Source organism: Talpa occidentalis, unplaced genomic scaffold (genome assembly GCF_014898055.3).
Source record: "Talpa occidentalis isolate TD23 unplaced genomic scaffold, MPIMG_talOcc4v2.1 talOcc4.7, whole genome shotgun sequence".
Taxonomy (NCBI): Eukaryota; Metazoa; Chordata; class Mammalia; order Eulipotyphla; family Talpidae; genus Talpa; species Talpa occidentalis.
The window spans coordinates 120,760,090-120,782,852 of NW_023605083.1; the positions used below are offsets into that span (position 1 = coordinate 120,760,090).

The 22,763-nt window shown below is 41.6% G+C and overlaps 1 protein-coding gene across 4 annotated transcripts in view; it reads right to left on the reverse strand.

The window, feature by feature from the left end:
- Positions 1-22,233, reverse strand: part of EZH1 (enhancer of zeste 1 polycomb repressive complex 2 subunit) — a 30,935-nt gene extending 8,702 nt beyond the window's left edge. The window contains exons 1-14 of one of the 4 annotated variants that reach the window (XM_054688739.1): positions 22,192-22,233; positions 18,438-18,533; positions 15,217-15,259; positions 14,509-14,636; positions 14,268-14,396; positions 13,263-13,382; positions 11,799-11,919; positions 9,011-9,187; positions 6,353-6,455; positions 5,728-5,891; positions 5,247-5,338; positions 2,734-2,914; positions 2,277-2,473; positions 597-688 (exon numbers count right to left, since the gene is read on the reverse strand). In XM_054688739.1, coding sequence (XP_054544714.1) covers positions 597-688; positions 2,277-2,473; positions 2,734-2,914; positions 5,247-5,338; positions 5,728-5,891; positions 6,353-6,455; positions 9,011-9,187; positions 11,799-11,919; positions 13,263-13,382; positions 14,268-14,396; positions 14,509-14,625 — 1,493 coding nt within the window. In that variant the 5' untranslated portion in view covers positions 14,626-14,636; positions 15,217-15,259; positions 18,438-18,533; positions 22,192-22,233. Of the gene's footprint in view, positions 1-596; positions 689-2,276; positions 2,474-2,733; positions 2,915-5,246; positions 5,339-5,727; positions 5,892-6,352; positions 6,456-9,010; positions 9,188-11,798; positions 11,920-13,262; positions 13,383-14,267; positions 14,397-14,508; positions 14,637-15,216; positions 15,308-18,437; positions 18,534-22,191 lie in introns of all 4 variants that reach the window. The other 3 variants (XM_054688738.1, XM_037491405.2, XM_037491403.2) reach the window with 3 other exon arrangements.
- Positions 22,234-22,763: the final 530 nt, after the last annotated feature.

The window sequence follows — 22,763 nt, forward strand, 5'->3', positions numbered from 1 at the left end:
AGGCTGGAAGGCTTTTCAGGAATCTGCTCTAATGACAGAACTGAAAGGGAGAAACCCAGGACTTCTATAGCTAGAACTAGTGTCAGCTCCCTCCCTCACTAGGTAATAGCCATCAGGGACCAAGCCAGGCAGAGAGCTGAACTTTTAAAGAAATCTCCTAAGCAAAGGCTTGCTAGAAGACCGTATCATTATGAAACTTGGAAAAACAACACAAGTATGTTGCCAAAAAAATTGTACAAGTTGCCAGGGGAAAAAAGAAAGAAAAGGAATAAACTCTGGTCAGTGTTAAAGAAGTGGGTAAGGATGGTAACTAACCACCCAGAAAGGGGAAACAGCCTTCCGGGTAAGCCGAGAGGTTAATCGCTCATGTCCAACTGGCCAGGAGCTTAAGTGGCCAGTGTGAGCTCATGGTCCATGGCTCCTAGGGACAGGGGAAGGGCGGGTCTGAGGCCTAGACCTGCAGGAAGCACAAGAACCGCAGTTGTGCAATGCTGAGCACAGGCAGTAGCCAGAGAGGGAGGGAGATGGGAAGTCCAAGGGGAGGGCAGAGCACAGAGAACAGCCAGGCCACAAAAAGTCCTTTGTCCAACCCTTGCCTGTGCTTTCTTTTCTTCTTCTGCGATGGGTTCATGAGCTCATCTGTTGGCAGCTTCAGGATAAGTGATTCTTTGACTGCAAACTGAAAGACCTGGAAGAGAAATCCAACAGGACCTGTCACCTCTTGGGCAAGGTCAGATAAGTGACCCAACCAGGCGCTGGGCTTGGGAGGGTTCTGGATTGCTCACTGGCAGCTGACTGAGCGTGTCAGAGAGCAAGCGGCCCTGGAACATGGGGTGGCTGGCTCTGAAGCTAATATTTAGGTGTTTATCCTGACTTGAGAAAGGAGAAACCCCGAGCACATAACAGTAGTTTTCCTCTAACTTCTCTTCCTGCCAAGCCCTGAGTGGGCTGATTCTTACCAACAGCATCTGTCTCTTCTTAGGAAGGGCAACAGAGTGGACCTTGTGTAACAGCACGAGGTCAGGGCTATGGTGCTGCCAGGCTAAGCACTGGCGCCCTCTGTTGGTACAAAGGTGACCGTCTTGACTGTTTCAGGAGGACTGCCTCTCAGGATGGTTCCTTCCCAACAGGCTGCTTACAGCATTGTTTTTGGGTTTTCTTTTTTGGCTTTTCCTTTTTTTTATAGGCCCTTTTCAGATTTTGTGGAATCTATACATTTCTTCTCAGGAAAATGCCAACCTTTTTTGCATTCCTTTCCATAGAATTTTAGGGTAAGAACCTATGACTCAGGGAAATAGGTAAGACCACCAAAATGAAAGCAAAGGGCACCTCATGGTCCAATGGCTTGGTATAAAGGAAGCAGGCAGAAGAGGCCACAGAGACACCTCCAAATGTAGGGAGCCAACAAGCTCTGCTGTTCCTTTGCTATTGGGGACTAATCCTACCCCCCCGCCCCCCCCCCCGACTCCCTGACCCTGTGTTTCTGTGGGTCTCCTCACTGAGGTGGTTTTCTGCCACCACAGCATTAGTGGTTGCTATCAGGTTGTGATTCTAGTTGGTCTGAGTAAAAGGGTGAGGCCCAGGCCCAGTTATTTGGGGTGATACTGAAAAAAAAAAAATCTAGGGCCTCCCCTGGTGGTGCAGAGGTTGAGCACTAGACTGCAAAGCTGCCCACAGCCTCTGCAGCGCGGGTTCAATCCCCGGCCGCTGGCGAGGGGTCCACATGGTGCGCAGACCTCTCCTACTGTGCCCGCTGCTCCCCTCAGCAGTGTATTTCGTCCATCTGCCTGTTCTGTTCCCCGCTCTGGCTCTGGTGAATTCTCTCACCCTCCCGCGCTTCTGACTGTACCCAGTGCTTGTATAAATAAATAAATAAATCTTTTAAAAAAAATCTAGTAATAGAACATTTGGAGAATAAAGCAACTGAGGAGACTGGTGGAAGGAGCAGCAGCGGCAGATTCCCAGAGAGGACAAGCAGATCCCCAGAGAGACCTGGGAGGTCCTTCCGGGAAAGAAGACACCTCTAGAAACAAAGGCAGAAATCAAAGAAAGAGAATGCAAATGCCAAGCCTCACAGGAGGCTTGCAGGAGGCCCCACATTTGCAGGAGGCCCCACATCTGGGGAATAGATTTCATGGCCCAGAGTACAGGCTCACGAGGGAATGAGCACAGGATAAGTTGCCTCCAGGCAGGCAGCCTAGGCAGGGGGCAAACGGCTGACAGAGCAGAGGATGAAGGAGGACACCCAGCATGTCCCTGCTCCTTTCAGACAGTACCTGCTTGCATGTCTTCGTCCCCAGAAGCCTGGCTATTGAACAGAAGTTGTTGAAGTAGGTGCCATGAAAGACTCGAAAAAGGGATTCTTCAGCCCCTGTCCATTCCACAGGCTCCGAAGGTGCTTCCACCACACAAAGCTGAGGTGGGGCTGGACTCGCTTTCTGTTTTGTGGGAGTCTGACAGCGAGAGTTAGCCTCTAAGAGAGGAAGAAGTAAGAGAAACAGAAGTAGGTGGAATGTGATTATTAGCAATAGTTTGCCACAAATGCATAAGTACTTCATTCTACTTTGAAAGACCGACTAGTTAGAAACAAAACATTCCCTGTGTCCACTGCTTAGAGGTGTACCGGTGGGAAGAATTAATTTTAAAAAGTAGTAATGTTAACAACCAGGCAGTGATCCTGGGTTTTCTGGAGTCCTTGCATCAAAAGAAAAGGTCATATTCTGTCCACTGTACCTGAAGAACTGGAGGCCCAGTCATTGCCTGTGTCCCTGTCACTGTCCCCTTCTTTAGTCTCAGCCACAGCAGAGGTGGAAGTATTGGAGCAGGAGGCACTGACCATGTGGTGCCTTCGCCGGCGACGACCGGAGCACTTGGAGCGAGGGTTGTGGAGCATGGCGTATTCCTTTGCTCCTTCCTGCAGCAGACACGTTACAGACAGGAAATAGGAACAGACTCAGTGTCTCCACACTGGTCCCATGACCACAAACCATCTTCGTCAACCTCTGCACATAAGTGCAATGGTGTTGTCACTTGTTAGTTTGCTCTGTACCATGTTAAGTATGACCATAAAGTAGCAGCTTAACATTCTAAAGCTTATAAACTTCCATTGCTTCACAAAACAGCTGCCCTACAATCTTAAAAAAAAAAATGCGATTTGTGTTTTTATACACCTTCCGCTTCCAGTGAGTTGTAGCTAAAATTCATATGCATGTTAGCTGGGTTGAGAACACATTTTCCCATAGATGAGGAAATGAGGTCAAGAGGGAGGAAGAGATTTGCTTGAGAGCACACAGCTCATTGTTCCAGAGTGGATACATGAATCAGGGCACGGGTTACCTCTCCCATTGTTTTAGTCCTCACTGGCTGCCATCACAAAATAGCACAGCCTGAGTGGCTAAACAATAGGAATTTATTCTCCCCAACTATGGAGGCTCGAAGCCTGAAATCATGAAGCTGACAGGCTGGTTTCTTGAGTCCTCGCCTTGACTAGAAGACGACCGTCTACTCCTGTGTCCTTCTCTGGTCTTCTCGGCTTGCATCTGTGCCTTAATCTCTGCTCTGAAAACTATATCTACCTTTAAAGGACAAATGTTTACCACTACTAAGGATATTGTACTATCGGCCCTAAGGAAATTGCAAGAGAGAAGTTTCAAAATTAATTAAATCTGATAATGTGACCCACACAGCATCACCTACAGTGTATTCTTACACAAAAGGCTAAACACAAGTATACTAAAGCCTTGAAAGCTAATTCTAGCTTATGGGAATGAGGGGACAGAGAAACAAGTTGAATGACACCAAGAGAAAGCAAGAGACAAATCCAGAACATAGGGCATCTTACAGTACCATCAGTCCAGACTTTTCAAAAAGAAAAAAACAAGTAGTAGGACTGAGATTAAAAGAGACTGAACATGGATCCAACAGACTGTTCAGTTTAGACTGAAAAGACACAGTAACAAAATATGATACAAATCAAATCAAATCAAACAGCTATTTTTAGTACAATAAGGGAAATAATGAATAGGGAATAGATAAATGTCATTATGAAATTCTTGTTAATTTTGCCAGGTGTAAAATGTGGTTATGTAAGAATATATTTTAGCAGATGCATGCTGATAAAACTTAGCAAACAAGAGTCACGATGCATGCAACATATTTTCAAATGACTCAGCAAAAAATATACATACACAAATATAGGGGGAAAGCAAATATGGACAAGTGCCATTAAGTCCAGGAAGAAGCTATCTTTCAACTTCTTTGCACAAGTGAAAATGTTAATAAAAAGTCTGGGGAAAAATAACCCAGCATTATAGTTGAATATAATGATTTCTAAAACAAGCCAAAAAAAAGTGCACGAATATTTCCATAGGTTAAAAACACACAATACATTGTTATAATAATAATAATAATCAGGATGTTGTTATAAGCATGAAAATAAGATGTATGTTAAGTGCCAGCAAGGTATTTGCCATATAGGAAGGCATCAAAATACTAGGGAAAATACATATCAGATAAAGACTACTTACTGTTTTACTACTCCCACATGGCCCATTTTCCAGATGCATGCCCATTGGCACTCTCTACCATCTTTTCTTGTGACACCCCATTCAAGATGGCCCCAACGACACTTGGCTGGATAACTATCTTAACTTGTAGAGGTTTTATCAAGGCACTTCCTTCTTTACTTAAGCTAACACTAGTATGTAGAATAGAAAACTGTGCTTGGCAAGTCCAACTGACCCATTCTCTTCTAGCTTTCAGTGTACTGCCTCCTCACAGGAATGCAGGAGGATCACTGCTCCCACAAAAGAGCTGTCCATGTGGCAAGGGGCCATCTGGCTGATTACGTCACCATATGACATCAGCACCTTCATGTGCTATTCCTGCTACAGTCATATGTATTTAAAGGAAGACAGAAAAGAAAATGGTGACACATACACACACACACCCCGCTCCAATTCAAACAACACAGTTTCAGACTGTGAAATCCGAGTAGATGATATTTAGAGCAGGGAAGCCTACAATGTTCTTCAAATCTCACTCCATAAGACTAATTTCACATTCCCACTGCCTCAGCATCAGGGAGCCCCTTAAGAACAGAAGTCATGTTCTGTTTGTGCTTTGTGACCCCTGAGCGCTATGTGCTGGGTCACTTAGTTTGTGTTGCCAGGGGCAGAAAGCCCAAGGACCATTTCCTGCTTGATTTTAAACAAAGTTAACAATGGTAGAACAGCTTAAGAACGTACCAGCAAGAGGAAGCAGTCTGTACCACATGGTTCTGGTTCAATCTTGATTTCTTTGTTCTTGCGTTTATATACATTAGGAGTGGCATGAAAAGCTGTAAAACACAAAATTGTTCTGTTTCCAGTGGCTCATCCATTTGACAAGATGGTGAGAAACAAAATTGAATTAGTGAGCTGCTGTAGGAGAATTTTGATGTAACAGCTACCATTAAGATGTACAAAACATAATCATTTTTTTATAGCAACATAATCCTTTCAAAATGAGAAGCTGTTGAGGGACAATTATATTGCTGGTTATTCTGTTCTGACCACGCAAAGCACATCCCACTAACAAGTAAACCTACAAGTAAAAACAGAACTTGCCCTTTATAAAACCATAATCAGAACAGAGGCTGGAAACCCTACATGATAAATGAAAATAAAGAGAAGGAGACAGTGGCTGGGGATGGGAAAGAGGAGAGCACTTCAGAGTAGCCCCACTCACGGTGAAGGAAACAATCGTATTTAAAGCAGCGTCGGCAAAAAAGCGTGTGGAAGGAATGCAGAGACTGCTCCCGCTGCACAGACTTGGCGTTGGGGCCATCGATGTTGGGCGTGCACTGAGGGGGCAGTGCATTGGGGTCTGACATCTCTGTCAGCTCTCGATACCTATTTAAGAAAAAAGAGGTAAGAGTTCAAGGGAATTTCTCCACTGAGAAAATACAATTTGAATATTGACAACCATCCATGTAGGGCCTGCCAAGGGAGGAAAGGTATTTTTTGTGGGTCTTGTTGAAGACAGACTGGTATATAGCTCGGTGAATACACCATGGTAATTGTGCTGAGTCAGACACATGTCTGATAGTAAGGGTAGGAAAAGATTTGATTAAGTATGGTGCAGAAAAATGGCAAAACTTTAAAAAAAATTCTCTGCCCAGACTTAACAAATGCCAGCACATGATGATCCTTATTATGGGAAGGGGCATTTAGAATTAATAAGGGGCATCAGAACTCTAGGCAAATGATAATGGACTTAACATAAACAAGGCTATTTATTAAGCAAACAACAGATATGTATAAAAGTTTTGTCCGAGTACTCAACATGGCCTGAGCAGGACAGCTTTCCCTACCTCTCCTTCATGTCATCGGGGACACCATTCTCGGGGAACATAGAGGCAATTGCACTGAAGATCATGTCATTTGGGAACTGTTTCTTGGAACTCTTTTTGTTGCCTGAATTAGAAATGACAGAAAGCTCCTGAGTGCTATTATCAACATGCAAGCAAAGCTCTTTTTTTCTTTTGTCACAGCACTTTAACTAGACCTGCTTTGTTAATTTAAATATTGGCTGCTTTGCAGTACATAAAGATCAATGCTACCTGAACTGATCTAAGGGGCTATCTGCAAATAAGGATATCAGAGCCATCTACATATTAACAATAAAAACCAGAGTTCAGGACAGAATCTATTTTCTTGGAGAGACCTGAATATAGACGAATCCTATCATATTGATGCTGGAGAACACGACAGAGAACTCTGCTATAATAGGAGACATTATACTGCTGGACTAATTATATTAAAAAAACACAGAGTACAATGTACAATTATGCATTAAATATTAACAAATGGAAACATGCTCAGATATAAGAGTAAATAAAAAAGGAATTCATTTTTTTATCAAAGTAATAGAGTAGTTTAAAAATCCAATGGTTCTAAGAGGCTTATATCAAAGAGTCCACTCTCCCCAAGTCCTGCCATTTCAAAAGTTTTAATTGTTTCTTTTGGTATCTCCCCTTTGCTAAATAATTGGCACAGGATGGTATATTTTAACTTACCCGTTAAATAAATACATAGCGATATACAATTAATACATGTGAATATACACATGTACAAAATATGTGACATGATTCCAGCATCATATAACATATGTAAACACGCTAATGTATACATTTACTTTAAAAAACGAGATATCGGGCCTCCCCAGTGGCGCAGTGGTTGACCGCTGGGTTGTGAAGCTGCCCGCAGCCTCTGCAGTGCCGGTTCGATCCCCGGCTGCTCCCCGGCCACCGGAGGAGGGTCCCACATGGCGAGCAGACCTCTCCCGCTGCTCCCCTCAGCAGTGTACTTCGGTCCTTCTGCCTGCTCTGCTCCCCGCTCTGGCTCTGGTGAATTCTCTCACCCTCCCGCGCTTCTGACTGTACCCAGTGCTTGTATAAATAAATAAATAAACAAATACACAAATTAAAAAAATAAATAAATCTTTAAAAAAAAAACAAAAACGAGATATCACTGACATGCAACTTTGAATTACTTTTAGGTGCATATGTATGTTTGTGAATATATATATGCCTACATACATGTTTATTTTTTATATCTTTTTAAAAAAAGATTTATTTATTTTTATACAAGAGCTGGGGTACCGGATAGAGGTGTGGGAGGGTGAGAGGATTCACCAGAGACAGAGTGGGGGACAGAACAGGCAGATGGACGAAATACACTGCTGAGGTGAGCAGCAGGCACAACAGGAGAGGTCTGCCGCGCCATGTGGGAATCTCCCTTGCTGGCCGGGTATTGAACCCGTGCTGCAGAGGCTGTGGACAGCTTCATAGCGCTGTGCTCAACCTGCTGCACCACTAGAAAGGCCCTATTTTTATATCCAAGTTTTCTTTTTTCTTTTCTTTTTTTTTTTTTTTTTAAGATTTATTTATTTAGGGGTTGAGAGGATTCACCAGAGATAGGGTGGGGAAGAGAACAGGCAGACTGAAATACACTGCTGAGGGGAGCAGCAGGCGAGCCAGGAGAGGTCTGCTTCGCCATGTGGGTTTCTCCCTGGCCGGACAGGGATCGAACTGGGGATCGAACTCGTGCTACAGAGGCTGCGGACAGCTTCATAGTGTAATGCTTAACCCCTTGCACCACTAGGGAGACCCTATCCAAGTTTTCCATACACATTACTTTTATATTTAGAAATGAACAAGGGTTAGGGCCTCCCCAGTGGCGCAGTGGTTGAGCGCTGGGTTGCGAAGCTGTCCATAGCCTCTGCAGCGCCGGTTCAATCCCCGGCCACTGGGCGAGGGTCCCACATGGAGTGACAGACCTCTCCTGCCGCCCGCTGCTCCCCTCAGCAGTGTACTTCGTCTGTCTGCCTGTTCAGCTCCCTGCTCTGGCTCTGGTGAATTCTCTCACCCTTCCACGCTTCTGACTGTACCCAGGGCTTGTATAAATAACTAAATCTTAAAAAATAAAAGAAAAGAAAATAAAAGAAAAATAAAAGAAATAAAAGAAAAAAAAAAAAAAAAAAAAAAGAAATGAACAAGAGTTAGCCCATAAGTTCATCTCTTTCTTCTTGAGCCAGGTCACAGACATGCAGAACTCTTAGTGATCATGTTCTTTTAAGTGAACCAAAGAGAAGTACCAACAGATTTTTTCCCTTAAGATTTATTTATTTATACATACAAGACCTGGGATATAGGCCAAAGGTTCAGGGGGTGAGAGGACTCACCAGAGACAGAATGGGGAGCAGAGCTGGCAGACTGACTGAAATACACTGCTGAGGGGAACAGCAGGCAAGACAAGAGAGGTCTGCTGCACCATGTGGGACAGCTCCCTGGCTGGGGATCGAACTTGTGCTGCAGTGGCTGTGGATAGCTTCATAGTGTTGAGACTTAAACCCTGCACCACCAGGGAGGCCCACCAACAGATTTTAATAAGGAATAAACCTCTCTATTATTTCCTTCCTCCCTCTCCTTGTCATCTTCCAACTGGAATAAGGAAGCAATGCAGCTTACCTTCAATAGTATGTCGTTTTCTTTTTCTGGTTACTGGCAGATCTTCTTTGCTGTCATCTTGCTTTCCATCTGAGGTATCATTGTGCCCTTCTTCCTCTTCATCTGAATATTGATTCAGGGCATCTACTAACTCCAGAAAAACAGCATCACTAATCAGGACAGATCCAGGGATCATTTCTGAAACATAAGGATCAGACTGATGGGCAGTGGATATTTCATACTTTATCAGTGCTCTAGAAAATTTTCTTGTATTCACTCTCAAGGCCCAGGTAGATAATATATGTACATTTTTATATCGACAATCAACAAATAATTTGACAATAACTTGAATAGTTCTTAAAAATGCACAGTTCAGGTGGCTACAGCAGGAAAAACAGTTTAAAACCTTTTTCTTACTGGTGTAGTTCACTTCCTTAGGCACGGGTCAACTTGCATTTATAGTCCAAAATCTCAAAAATATATATATAAATGGGACAGAGAAAGAATGATAAAATGAAATTTTACTTAGTTTTACATCTGATGAAAGTTCTCCTTATTCCACTTGGAAGATGACAAGGAGAGGGAGGAAGTAGTGACTTCTTTGAATCAAAACATTTTTTTTCCTAAAATCACACTACATAGGGTTATACTACCAGTTGAGAAAGTCTTTGAACACTAGGGGGCACTGCAGCTAAATAATGTATTTCAATAGCGTGGTAACAGCAGCTTGTAAAAAAAAAAAAGCAGATGATGTTATTATTTGCAAATCTATGGGGAGTCTTTCCTCACCTCCCCACTTTTTAGACACTGATGGTCTTTTCTAAAACTACAACTAAATCCAGATGACCTGGTTTTAAGAAAGTCAGGATATTATAACCAACTTTTGGGAGATCCAGGAGATATCTGGATCAAAGAAATAGCTGACAGATTACGTTCACTGCTATTCTTAGAGAAAGGGAAATGAAGAACTGGTGGTCTTGGATGGATTTAGGGGAAACTCCTAAGATCAAACTTATTTGTACACTGAGATTTCTCATCAGCCAGTAATTACTAAATAATCCTTTCACATACAAATTCCTTTTTAAATTTAACCAGGGTATTATAAAATTTTAGCTCCCACAAGCACAATGCGCCTGGACTCTCTTGTGAAGGGGGCAATTCCTAAACTGGAGTGGGACAGAGGTAGGCTGGCATTCCCTTCTGACTTCTGGTGCAGTGGGCCTCAGGATCAGACACTGGCCCAGAACTTGAAAGACTTAGCAGGACGGCTGCCTTCTGGCCCCCAGGTCATGGGCACAGCGCTGAAGCTACTGCTGATGCTGGTGCCCATGGCATCTGCAGGAAATCACAGATCCACTTTCTTGAATCAGATCAGTGGAGTGCCTTAAGACACCAGCTTTGCTGAAGGATTTCACTTCAGAATTACCTGGTTCCAGGACCTCATCACCTATGACATTTGGGCCAGACCCCAACAAGTTTTTTCCCTTCCCATCTCCAAAGATTTGCAAATGGTGACTATCTCCTGCAAGCACTGTCTCGACCTGATGCCATGGACATTCTCAGCATGTCCCAGTGTCTAGGGCTAGACTACAAAGGGTGAGTGTTGTCATCCATTATCAACAAGGTGCTAAAACATGTGGCAGGGCCTCCCCTGGTGGCTCAGCGGTTGAGTGCTGGGCTGCGAAGCTGCCTGCAGCCTCTGTAGCACGGGTTCGATCCCCGGCCACCAGGCGAGGGTCCCACATGGCGCGCAGACCTCTCCTGCCGCCCGCTGCTCCCCTCAGCAGTGTACTTCGGTCCTTCTGCCTGTTCTGCTCCCCACTCTAGCTCCGGTGAATTCTCTCACCCTCCTGCGCTTCTGACTGTACCCAGTGCTTGTATAAATAAATAAATAAATCTTAAAAAAATAAATAAATAAAACATGTGGCAGTCAGGTTCAAGGCCTCAAAACTGAATACCCAGTGGACCCCTGTGGATCTAGGGACAAGGACTTCAGCTTTATTCTGCATGATGTAGCCATCACAGAGTTGCGATTTAGCTGAGAGCACACAGCCACTGTAGAAGCCAAACAAGTGGCTCAGAAGTAGATCCAACAGGCACTAGTTCTCTGTGAAAAAAGCACAGCAGGGACAGCAGCAGCAAATGGTGCAGGCCAAGGGTGAGGCTGGGACTGCCAAGTGCTCAGAGAAGCACTGGACAAGAACCATCACTATATCAAACCGTGCAAGATTTGGGCAGCCCAGAACATCTCTCAAGAAAGTTGCCAAATCACAGAATCATGTTTTTCTCACTGCTGACAACCTTGTGCTGAACCTATAGGATGGAAGCTTCACCCAGGAAAGTGATGGTGTTATCAGAGGTTAAGAATGAGCCTGGTGACCAAGAACTCTTTCCTCAGAGAGAGTTTTTAAAGAGCCAGTATGGGGTCCCACATAGCCCCAGTATCATGTGATGGTCTCCACTGCACCTGTCCTCCCAACCCTTCTTTGATGAATGACGATTGACTCATCTTTGGGGGAATGACTTTCCTATTCCCTGTGTGGCCAGGGTTATTGGGACAGTGTGATTTCTCAGCGCCTTCTTCCTACAGTCTTGGTTCCTTCCTCAAATTTGGGAGGTAGTAACCATCATTCCAGAAATTCCACTAAATTTTTATTGGGAAACAACCTTTTTTTTTACTCCCAGCCATGTGATGACATTGAAATATTCTTCAATGTATACCCCATGAAGCAGCAGGTAAAAGCAAGATGATGTACCAAAGAAGGGCACCACACTATCAATTTTATCCCAAAGAGCTCAGCACCACTACCTTCTTCGCCATGGACTTTCCCATCATAGTTATTGATCAGCTCTTCAATGAAAGTCTCATCTTCTTCTTTCACCTCATCCCCCATGTAGGGAATATTGCACAAAACTGTCTCATCTTCTACCTGAAAACAAAACAGATGTTTTTTACTCCATGAAGCCATGAACATCTCTCTGCTTTTCAGTTTAGTGGAATCTTTGCTAAGCCTCTTTTGCTGTTTGAATCTCTTGAAAATGCCTTTGGTCACAGAATTTCCTGCATTTTAAAGAACTGGTCATTTTGTTTTGCTAACAAAACCTCAAATGGAAGGGACTAAAACTAATCTTAGGGGGGAAAATTCAGTCTAACTACTTGAGACTATTAACTATCAAATGTTTAGTTTTATACTAACAATGATATCCACCAACACCAGAATTTGACAGTACATTTATCTTTCACAGTGACTCCATCTATTAGCTCATTTTATTCACCAAATAAAATTGTGAAATAGGTATAAATATTACCTAAACAATAGTCTAAGGCTCCAATTCTAATTCTTTTCATAAGTAGAGAGATAGGTAAGTGAAAAGAAAGGATTCTAATTGCAATATAACTGGAATATCTGGAACAGAAACTGAGCAATCATAAAATTTTTGGATATTCTATTATATAGACTAACCTCCTGTAATCATAACAAAAAACTGTAACTCATGTTAATGACACTCAATGGGAACCTAAAGTCAGTTACAGCAGAGGCCATGAATATCTATCTTCTGGCAATAAACAATACACAATCAGCTTGATGGGTTTTGGTTTGCTTTTTGTTTGTGTTCAGTAGAGAATTCTTAAATCCCAAGTATCAAGTAAAATTACTCTGAAGTTTCCTTTTAGAAATAACTCCTTTTTGAAGATCTATATCCTAATCCAGCCAGCCGAGCTTTTATCACCAGACAGATGATAATCTGGAGGACAGATTATCAGAACTATAATAATAATCCCAGTCAGCTTAAAGGCCCAGATGGAAGGACTGTGGATTCACATGGGTCTTTGTTATCTCAGTTGCTTTCACAGCATCATGTTTTTAGGGATTCAGAAAGGATTCCTCATCAGTAGGGAGTTGTCAACCTGCTTAAACCTCAAGTATCTTATTAGAAGAGCATTTAACTGTACATAATGACACAAAATTGGGCCAACGTATTAAGGAAAAACTGAATTTTTCCCAGTCTTATTCATTCAAAAACAAACCAACATCAGTTCAGAAGTAAACTGAGGGGATGCAATTTAACAAGTTAGAACAACTTAACAGACATATATCCATAACAGAGCAATATGTATGTTGAGAGAGAATAAATTACAAAAACACTCTACCCTGCATGTCCATACTTTATTGCATATACTATGACCATATACACCCTAAGAGGAGAGTCAGCATATCAGTATCAGAAAATCATACAGTTTATCCAATCACCACAGGACTTGAATACATACCATAAAGTTCTGCTGGAGAGGGGACCAGGAATACATGATAGGAACCAATGCAACTGTGTTCAGAGACCTCATTAACATATGTTGACTTGCAAATCCTGGGAAAATGCTCTCTATGGTACACTGAAATACAAGCAATGACATGAGTAGGAAAGGCAAGCACACAATCCAAGAGAAAACTAGGTTCCTTTCCAAATGATCCCAGTAGCCCTCTAATCTCACAAATCAGTAAGCTGAGGGTTTTGTAGAAATCACTCCTAAAAGGAATCACCCAGCTCTAAGCCTGTAGAAAGCAGGTCTCCTATTCACCTCAGTATCCTCCATACAGTTCACCATAGTGCCTCCTATGCTCAACTGATGTTTATTTCAATCTAAAATTGCTGTTCTCCTTGGGCTATACACAAAGCTAAAGGTCTCTGAAATTTCCAGGAGAAGAGGATGAGGATGAAGAGGTTTTTCTGGAGACCTAACATATGAAGACGGTGACACCAACTTATCTCCATAGGTCATGTGGACAGTACCTGGGAAGCAGAATTGCATAGAAACTATAGCAACATTCTGCTGTGGGAAAGAAAATTGATATACCATCTGCTTTTTATATTTTAAAAATATTATCTCTCTAAGAGACAATGTTTTTTAAATTCACAGTAAGGGATAGCCATTTGATCAATGTACTTCTATCCATAATCCAGGGCATTCCTTTTCCAATATCAAGTACCTTAGAGTGAAAAAAAAAAAAATGCTTTGGAGCTCAGAGTCCAGGAAAGTGGACAGTAAGTGTCTTGTTTTTCTATTAAAAACTCATGATGAAAAGAACATTAGGTGAAAAGGTTATTCTTTAAGCTATAGATTTGCCATCACAGTTTTAAATGTTGACTATAGTAGTTATATACACTATCCTTATTTATTTTCTAGTAAGTCACAAATACAGAAAGAAAGAAGAAAAAAAAAAACACTTAAGCTGAAGAAAGAGAGGAAAGCTGCTCGAGCTCAGACACCTGGAAGTACCTTTTTGAGAAAAGGATGTCCACTCACTGGCTTCATCAGCTGGACAGGCTGGACACGAAGCTTCTTCCATTCTTCATTGAGGATCCGGGTTTTTTCTTGAACCTTCGCAAAATTTGCTACATACAGAGCCTAGCAAAGCCAAGTTAAAAATCAGTAGTAGGATTTTAAGAGAAGAGCTAAAAATAAATCCAACTCCTCCAACATATTAAAATATGTAAGCTTTCACTTATTATTTTTTTACCTTTGCACCCATGTTTGCCTGAAGCCGTTTAAGTTGTCGAAGTCGCATGTATTCAGATTTAACTTTTCTTTTCCAATAAGTGATACATTTGGAAGTTGGGGGATTTGGTATGTCCATTTTGCTATAATCTAAGAGAGAAAGAGTTAAGAAATAGCATTTTATTGCCTGGAAATAAAACATTTCCAAAACTCTAATCAACATGGACAATTATGCTTTCATTCTCATTGCAATTATTCATAAAAGTGTAAGTTTAAAAAACTCAAACCTACAAAAGGTTAATTAAAAAAAGATTTCATATCAGCACAATCTGATTACCAAAAAGCTTAGCCTCTGTCCTATGGGACCTTGCTTTTACCTTAGCATCAAGGAGTTCTCTCACAAAGATTAGGAACCTGGATTATGTGGAAATTTGGAAACCTACTCACTATCTTAATTAGAAGAAATGTTCAGCAAGAATCAAGTTAAATCACAGAGCTTCATGGAAAGATCCACCCACACTACAAACCTGTACCTGCCAAATTAACTTTATCTTGCTTATGACTAACAATAAAAGTTGGATATGACAAACAGCATAGTCTCATCTCCAAGTCAGCAAAAAGACACAAAGAAAATATGTTAATCCTGCAAATAGCTTTTTTATTTGTTTTCGTATTTGAATTAAGTTTCAAAATTTTAAAGAAAGTTCTTATTGTAATAAACTCTACCTACCTCATGGAATGCAGGGGAAGTGTCGGGGTTTAAGATGTGCCTTCTGTTCTTCAGAGGAATAGCAAGACACAAAGGCAAAACAAACGTTCAGCTTCTCAAAAAAAATAGACAGCGGTTTTACTAAGTCAGTGGAATATATACCCTCAGTGAGATGCTTTCCCTGATCTACAAAGACTTCCAGACCTCTGCACCACTATTTCTGCAAGTAAGTCAGGTCCGAATACTTGATGCCATTTGGGAAGGGGCCTTAATTTTATTAAATTCTATCCTTCAGTCATGTGTACAAATTTAGTCCCATAATCACTAAGTCCACAGTACTATTCTGAAACAACTTCTAGGTCCAGGCATCAGTCCGAACAATTTTAGAGAAAGAACATTCAATACATGTAAAAATTCAGTAAGATCTCTAAGACTGTTCTTACTCTATGTTAACTACTCAGGTTTCCTAAAGAACTAGGTCTATTCATTTCACCTAACATTTTACATTTCTGAAAATATTATAAGGAGCAGTAGAGAGTGGAAATTTAAACAGAAACCAAAGTTTCAGAACTTGTTTTTTTAAATTTCTGAAAAAGTTTTTTCTTTTGAAGCTTAATATTCAATTCCTTCTAAAGAAGCATTTTTTATTATCTATTTCCTCCCCAACCCCTGGATAAGGACAGCACAGACTAGAAAGCAGCAAAAACTTAACCCACATGTACCACAATCAGATCATGATTATATCTCACACTCATGGACTTTTAAGAGGAACATATCTGAATAGCTCATTGGAAGAACCAATGGATAGGTATGAAACTAAGTTAAATTTAGAGGACAAATGAAGGAAGGGAGGAAGAGCAAGGGAGTAGATAGACTGTGTTCACTGTTAACTTAGTCAAGTGATCCAAACCATTCAAAACAGAATTCCTTGTTCTACCTTATCTCTCCAAGGAAAGGGAATGAAACAACAATACAATCTAAGAATTTGAAATCAGAGTGCTAAGGTGTTGAATTGAAAACAAAATTAAGCAGACTGCATTTCTATCCTCTAGATTATACTCTCTCTCTCTCTCCCTCCTACATCTTTAAATAATTCCCATTCCTCTATGGAGTAGGGCCAAAGAAAAGACTTTATTTGAATGTTAAAATTAAGTACACCACACTCACATGCAATATTAAGTAGCTGATCACATAATTTCTGCCCTGAATAGGCTTAGTAATAGCCTGCTGAATTTGTGATTCACATTCAGGATAAAACTGTCTGCCTTAGAAACTTTGGGTTACCCTTACAGAGACACAGTGGCCCAAATGTTATAGATTGTAATTCAATGAGACACCATAGCCTCCTAAAAAAAAGATTTTGGTGGACTCCCTGGTGGTACAAGGGGTTAGGACACAACATATGAAGCTATCCGCAGCCATTGCAGCATGAGTTCGATCCCCGGCCAGGGAGGTGACCCACATGGCGCAGCAGACCTCTCCTGCCTTGCCCGCTGCTCCCCTTAGCAGTGTATTTCAGTACATCTGCCTGTTCTGCTCCCCATTCTGTCTCTGGTGAATCTTCTCACCCACCGCATCTCTGGCCTGCACCTGGGCTTTTGTATGCATAAATAAATAAATCTTAAAAAAAAAAAAAGATTTTGGACTATAATCTCTCTCCCACTCCTTTCAGAGTTAAATTTCCCTTCATCAAACAGTATGCTTAGGGAAGGTTGCTCCATCCATTTAAAACTAGAGATCAAATAATGGAAAAGAACATAATCCACAACACAACTGTGTGTGTGTGTATGTGTGTGTGTGTGTGTGTGTGTTTTCTTAAAGGAGACAGCCACAGAAAAATATCAATATTTTTATTAGAGAAAGGATATCACTGAAATTTGATCTCCTATAGTCTTGTCAAAAATGACAGTAAACACATCACAATAGTCCAACAATTAATGGCACCATTTCTAATTTTATGCAAGTGTTTTATTTCCCAGAGGACTATACACATATACATGAAATGCCACTAATTTTTAACCATTAAGCCACAATGTAAAATAAGTCACACTTCTTTCTTTTACAATTAAAGTGGTATTTGAACCTCATGTGACCATGAACCAATATTTATTTTGCTTGTTTTTTTAATAGGTCTGCAATGTCTCTAAAATTTTATTTGGCAGCTGGTCAGTCCCCAGAGTGTATGAGGAAGACAAGACATACTGTTTGGAACAGACAGATATGATTTAAATAAACACCTGAAACACAGCCATTAAATGGGTTCTCACAGCATCTGGATGCTAACCAATAATTCTCACTGCAAAGATTTTTCTTTTAACACAAACGAAAAATTCTGTATTTACTAGAACAGCGTTAGAGAAATGGATTCAACAGAGACACAGTGGCCCAAATGTTATATTTTGCCCAAGGGCAAAATATTTTCGTACACAAAAATATTTTATATTTCTACTACATCTGTTCTTTAGATATTTACACATACAAAATAGCATTTATATCCAGCTTAGTACCAAGTTAATACTTAAGATTTCATTGTACCCACTTATACATTGAAAATAAACTCAAAAACATATGCTGTTTTGGTCAATAATTTGAAAATACAACTTTATGTAATTCTAATTACTTGATAATAAGATAAACAACTTAATAAAAAAATGGATAAAATTTTGACTAGATTATGTCACCAAAAAAGATATCAGAATGACAAGCACATAAAAAGATGCCCAATATCATTAGTCATTAGAGAAATGCAAATTGAAACCACAACAACATACTATTACATACTAGGTTGGTAAAAATCAAAAGATTGATAATACATTCGTGAGGATGAAGAGCAACTAGGATCCTCATACATTGCTGGTGGGAATGCAAAATGGGATAGCCAGTTTGGAAAAGTTTGTCAGTTTTTAAAAATAAATACTTACCATGAAGTCTGGCATATAATTGCTAATTATTTATCCAAGAGAAATGGAAATACACATTCCCACAAAAATCTGTACGCAAGTATTTGTATGTAGCATCTTTATTGAAAACAGCCAAAAAGTAGAAATCACACAAATATCTATGGATTTGTGAATGGATACAAAGCTTTGTAGAGTGTGTGTGTGTGTGTGTGTGTATATGTGTATGAGTATGTACATACTATACATACACACACACAGTGGAATGCTGCTTAACAATAAAAATGAATAGTTTCCATACATGCAAAATCTCTCTCAAAAACACACAATGTGAAAGAAAACTACCTGTGTGATTCCACTTATATAGGACATTCTACTGGAAGGATTCTAGAAAGGGCAAATCTACAGTGACAGGCAGCAGCACATCAGCGGTTGCCAGGCCTGGGGAGGGAGAAAGGGAGTAAATGAGAAGGAGCATAAGGGAACTTTTCAAAATTATTAAAATGTTCTTCATCTTGGCTGTGGGGATGGTTATCTGACCATGTACTTTTATGAAAAATCACTCAACTATACATAAAATGGTGAATTTACTGTTGTAAATTGGCCTCAATAAAACTGATTAAGGAAAAAAAAGTCTTCGTGATGATACAATCAATGCATTATTTTCTAGAGACTTTTACTATTAAAAATACATAGGCAATTCACCCTTTGGAAAAAAAACTTTTGAGTCACTTCAGAATGAATAATACAGCAGAATGATGAATACTGGTTCATTGGCTGTAAAAAATGTTACAGGTATACTAATATGTTAATAATAGAGGAAACTGGACACAGGGGTTTATAGGAACTCCTTGTACTATTTTTATATATTTTTTGTAAATCAAAAAATGCTCTATAAAAGTTTATTTTTTAATTAAAAATCTTAATGTATAATTGGAAATAAGAACTACCTTATTTACATGTTGAATTTCTACAGGAAAAGCAAGCTATAAGAATATAGAAATCTTTCCACAGAAAATCTATCTCAAATTGCTTCAAAGGAACTATGAGTAGAATGTAGTCAGTCACTAGTTGGAAATGGTAAAACATTACTGAAATTGTTTGGAGATAAAACATTTAAGGAACAATATTCTTAAATTTGGAAAGATTAGAATATAAAAGTTCCAAACTCTTAAGTTCTTTTATCTGTATAAATGTGCTCCTTTGCAGAAATAGCTTCTCTAGGGACAACCTTAATGTATTTATGATTTTCTCCTTTATAATAAATAATCTTACTAACCAACAGGTTATGTAAGGCTTTGGCAGCACAAGATTTTTAAAATTTTCCATCTCATTTTTTTTCAGTTCATGATGGAGCTGAAATATGAATGGTAGGTAGGAACAAACCTACCTCCGCAAAGAGCTCTAGTAAACAGATAATAAAATGATGACATCAACATACCATTCAAACATGTGGCTGCATGCACAGCCTGATTGATCCTTCAACTAGGATCTATGAAAGTACATCTTTAATTTATACCCTCCCATTTCTCCAAGGTATTTACATTTGTTAGTTTGGGCTTCTAGGTGCTATACACACAGAAAGAGCCTTACTCATGGGTAGCTGTAAGCCTGAATTGTTACTTAAAATGAAATTATTCTATTTAAATTACTTATTTTATTTAAAATAAAATGAATGTGTTCTAACATTGCTTTACCTAGAGAATCAGGTCATTTGCACTGGAGACAACAGTAATAAAAATCAAAGCAGAATTAGTTTTCATGAGATGCCAAGGAAATGCTGGCTCTTAGGGTGAACAATGCTGATTCAGGAAAGTTATAGCAATTCCCTAACAGGCTACAATCGGACCTTGGCTGGTCCTCTCTCATGCTAGTAAAAAAGTTTAATATTTAGCGAGTATTCTCTATCATTCAACAAAAGCAAGACTTTTTATTCTTTTTGTCTCAAAGTCTTAAGGCAAGTGTGTTAGAGACATTGAACTCCAACTACCCATTAAGTGACTCACAACTTCAAGGTGAAGTCCCACAGACAACAGACTAAAGATATTAGGAAGGAGCCCAAAACACAGTTCTCAAATTTCTTTTTTAAGCTGGGGCTTTTCTGGGATGGAGGTACTCTCTTAAGAACAGGTTTTCCTTTTTAAACCCTGACCCCCTCCATCCCTACCTGCCTGGTATCATACCTTTTCTCCACGTTTTCTTTTCCTTTTTTTTTCCTTCCTTTAAGTTAACAAAGTAGAAACTTTTTAAACACAGTTCAACACAGGAAAAAGATAAACTTAGTGAAATGAATTGTTACATGTTTCACATAAGGCACAGATCAAGGGCGAGAACTGTAACCCACAGGTTTAGGAAGCCAAACTTCAGATCTCAAGAATTAAGCAGACAAAATATTTTAGTTTTTTTTTAAAGGCATGCTAATTCAATAGCAAGGAGCACAAGAGAATGAGTTCAACTACATTTTCTTACCCTTTACTTCTCACAAAGGTCTTCTCACGAATAAAATTTCATTTTTTTTAATCCCAGCCTCCTTAATCTTTCAAAGAAAACTGAAATAACACCATGATGAAGAGATCATTTGTGTCCCTGGAGTCTTAAAACTGTGCCTTACCATGATTGACCTATTATAAGTGCCCACTAGTTAGTGTCAGGACTGGGATCCAGCTCTCCCCACCCCCAGAGATTTCCCATTATTTATTTATTGCACAAATAAGTATTGAATTCCTACTGTGTGCCTGGCACTGTTTTAGGTGCGTAGAATACATCAATGAATAAAACAAACACTCTGATCTGGGAGAGTTAATTCACACGGTGACACACACTGTGCATAAACCTTCAGAGTATCGCTATATTTTTATTAATGGTCCTTTCCTCTATCATAAATGTGTTAAAAAAAAAAAAGCTTATCTCCCAACACACACTATCTTCTATGTAAGTGATCTCTTTTATCAATGCCACGCCATCCCGGCCTCGGGAATTCCGCTGCTTAAAATAACAAGCTCCCACAGCCACCTCTGATAGATTTCACACCTTCTCAGGTTAGAAACTTCATTCAATGCTGCTTTCCTAAACTTAAAAGTACCGGGCAGGTGGGTGGGCAGGATTTTCTCTCCAAAGACATCATGGCAGCAAATGTAGAGGAAGAGACCCACACTTTTATTGCCGTCCTTGCACACACCCCGGCTCTTTTCCCTCACCCTCACCGCCACCCCCGGCGCCGTCCTAAACTCCCCATCCAGGCCACCCTCTTTACAACCCTATACTTCATCCATCCAAAGCCCACTCCCCATGCTCCCCGGGCGGCACTAACATCCCCCCACACCCTTCCCTTCCCCACCCCGCAAACAATTTCTCAGCAGTCACTTTTTACCGAAACAACTTTGTCCCATATTTCCTAAAAGGCATCTCCCTGATGCACCTTGTCTTGCTTCCAGGCGCTTTCCTTTATATCATTTGCTCCCCGGGGAAATTCTGGGGTGCGCAGGGACTGGCGCGAGACCACATCTGGAGACAAGCCTCTTAGGGCCGGGACTGGGGTGCGAGGACCCCAGCGCGCACACCGTCCGTGACCCGCACGACCCCGTGAGAGCCCCCTAACATTCTGCGCCTTAGGAGCCTCGCTCGCCTCACCCTTATCCCGGCACGGTCACCCCCTTCTCAAAATCCCCCAAAGTCATCACAAACGGAGCCTCCAGGTCAGGCCCTCCCGCGCACAGCCCCGGGTCCCCCCGAGTCCGCTCCGCTCAGGCCCCCGCAGGTGCCGCCGCCCACCGCGCGCCGGAGCGGGGCTCCCGCCCACAGCCCACCCCGCCCTCCAACGGGATTCCCCGGCCGGGCCCGCCCCCGCCGCGCCTCCCGCCAACACCCCGCCTTCCGGGTCCCCAACGCGGTCCTCGCGGGGGCTCTCTCGCCGGGTCACCCCGTTTCCCCAGTCCTCCGAAGCGGGACGGGAGGTTCCGTTGCCCCCGGCAGGACAGGCAGTGTACCCCTCCGCCTCCCCCCAATTCTCTGATCCCCTCGCCTCTCCCTCCCTCAAGCCCGGGTGGCGCGGTGCCGAGGCCGGCCCCACCGCCCGGCCCGGGCTTGTTTACTCACTCACCCTCCATCCCGAGCCGCAGGGACTCGCCGCCAGCACGCCTGCGCGCCGCGGCCACGCCCCGCGCCGCGGCCACGCCCCGCGCTCCTGCTGGCGCCTGCGCGTTGCCGCCCGCGCCCGCGGCTCGGGCCACCTGGGCTTCCTCGTTTGCCCGTCGGTGGTTAGGCGCCGGTGTCCCCGGCTCGGGAGTCCGAGGGCTTGCTGCCGGTCCCGACGGCGCCAAGGCAGTGCTGTAAGGAGACTGGAAGGGATGACTTTCGAACCTCTGATGTCTTGTTGTGGACCTTATCCAGCAGTTGCACCGTCTCCACGGACTTGTGATAAGCCATATGTCACTTCAGCCTTTGGAGTCAACCTGGAAACCCCTTTACACTGAACCCTCATAACTACTAATACCCCAAACACCCGTATCAGAAATCTTGGTTTATTTATACCTGGCTTCCCTAAAGTTTGCTCAATCAGGTAGACTGAAATTAGTAACCATGTATCAAAGCTCACAAGATACCTATGTTACAAAGGGAAAAATAGTAACTTTCCAGGGGGAAAATCTGACAGATACCACTTTTTTTTTTAAA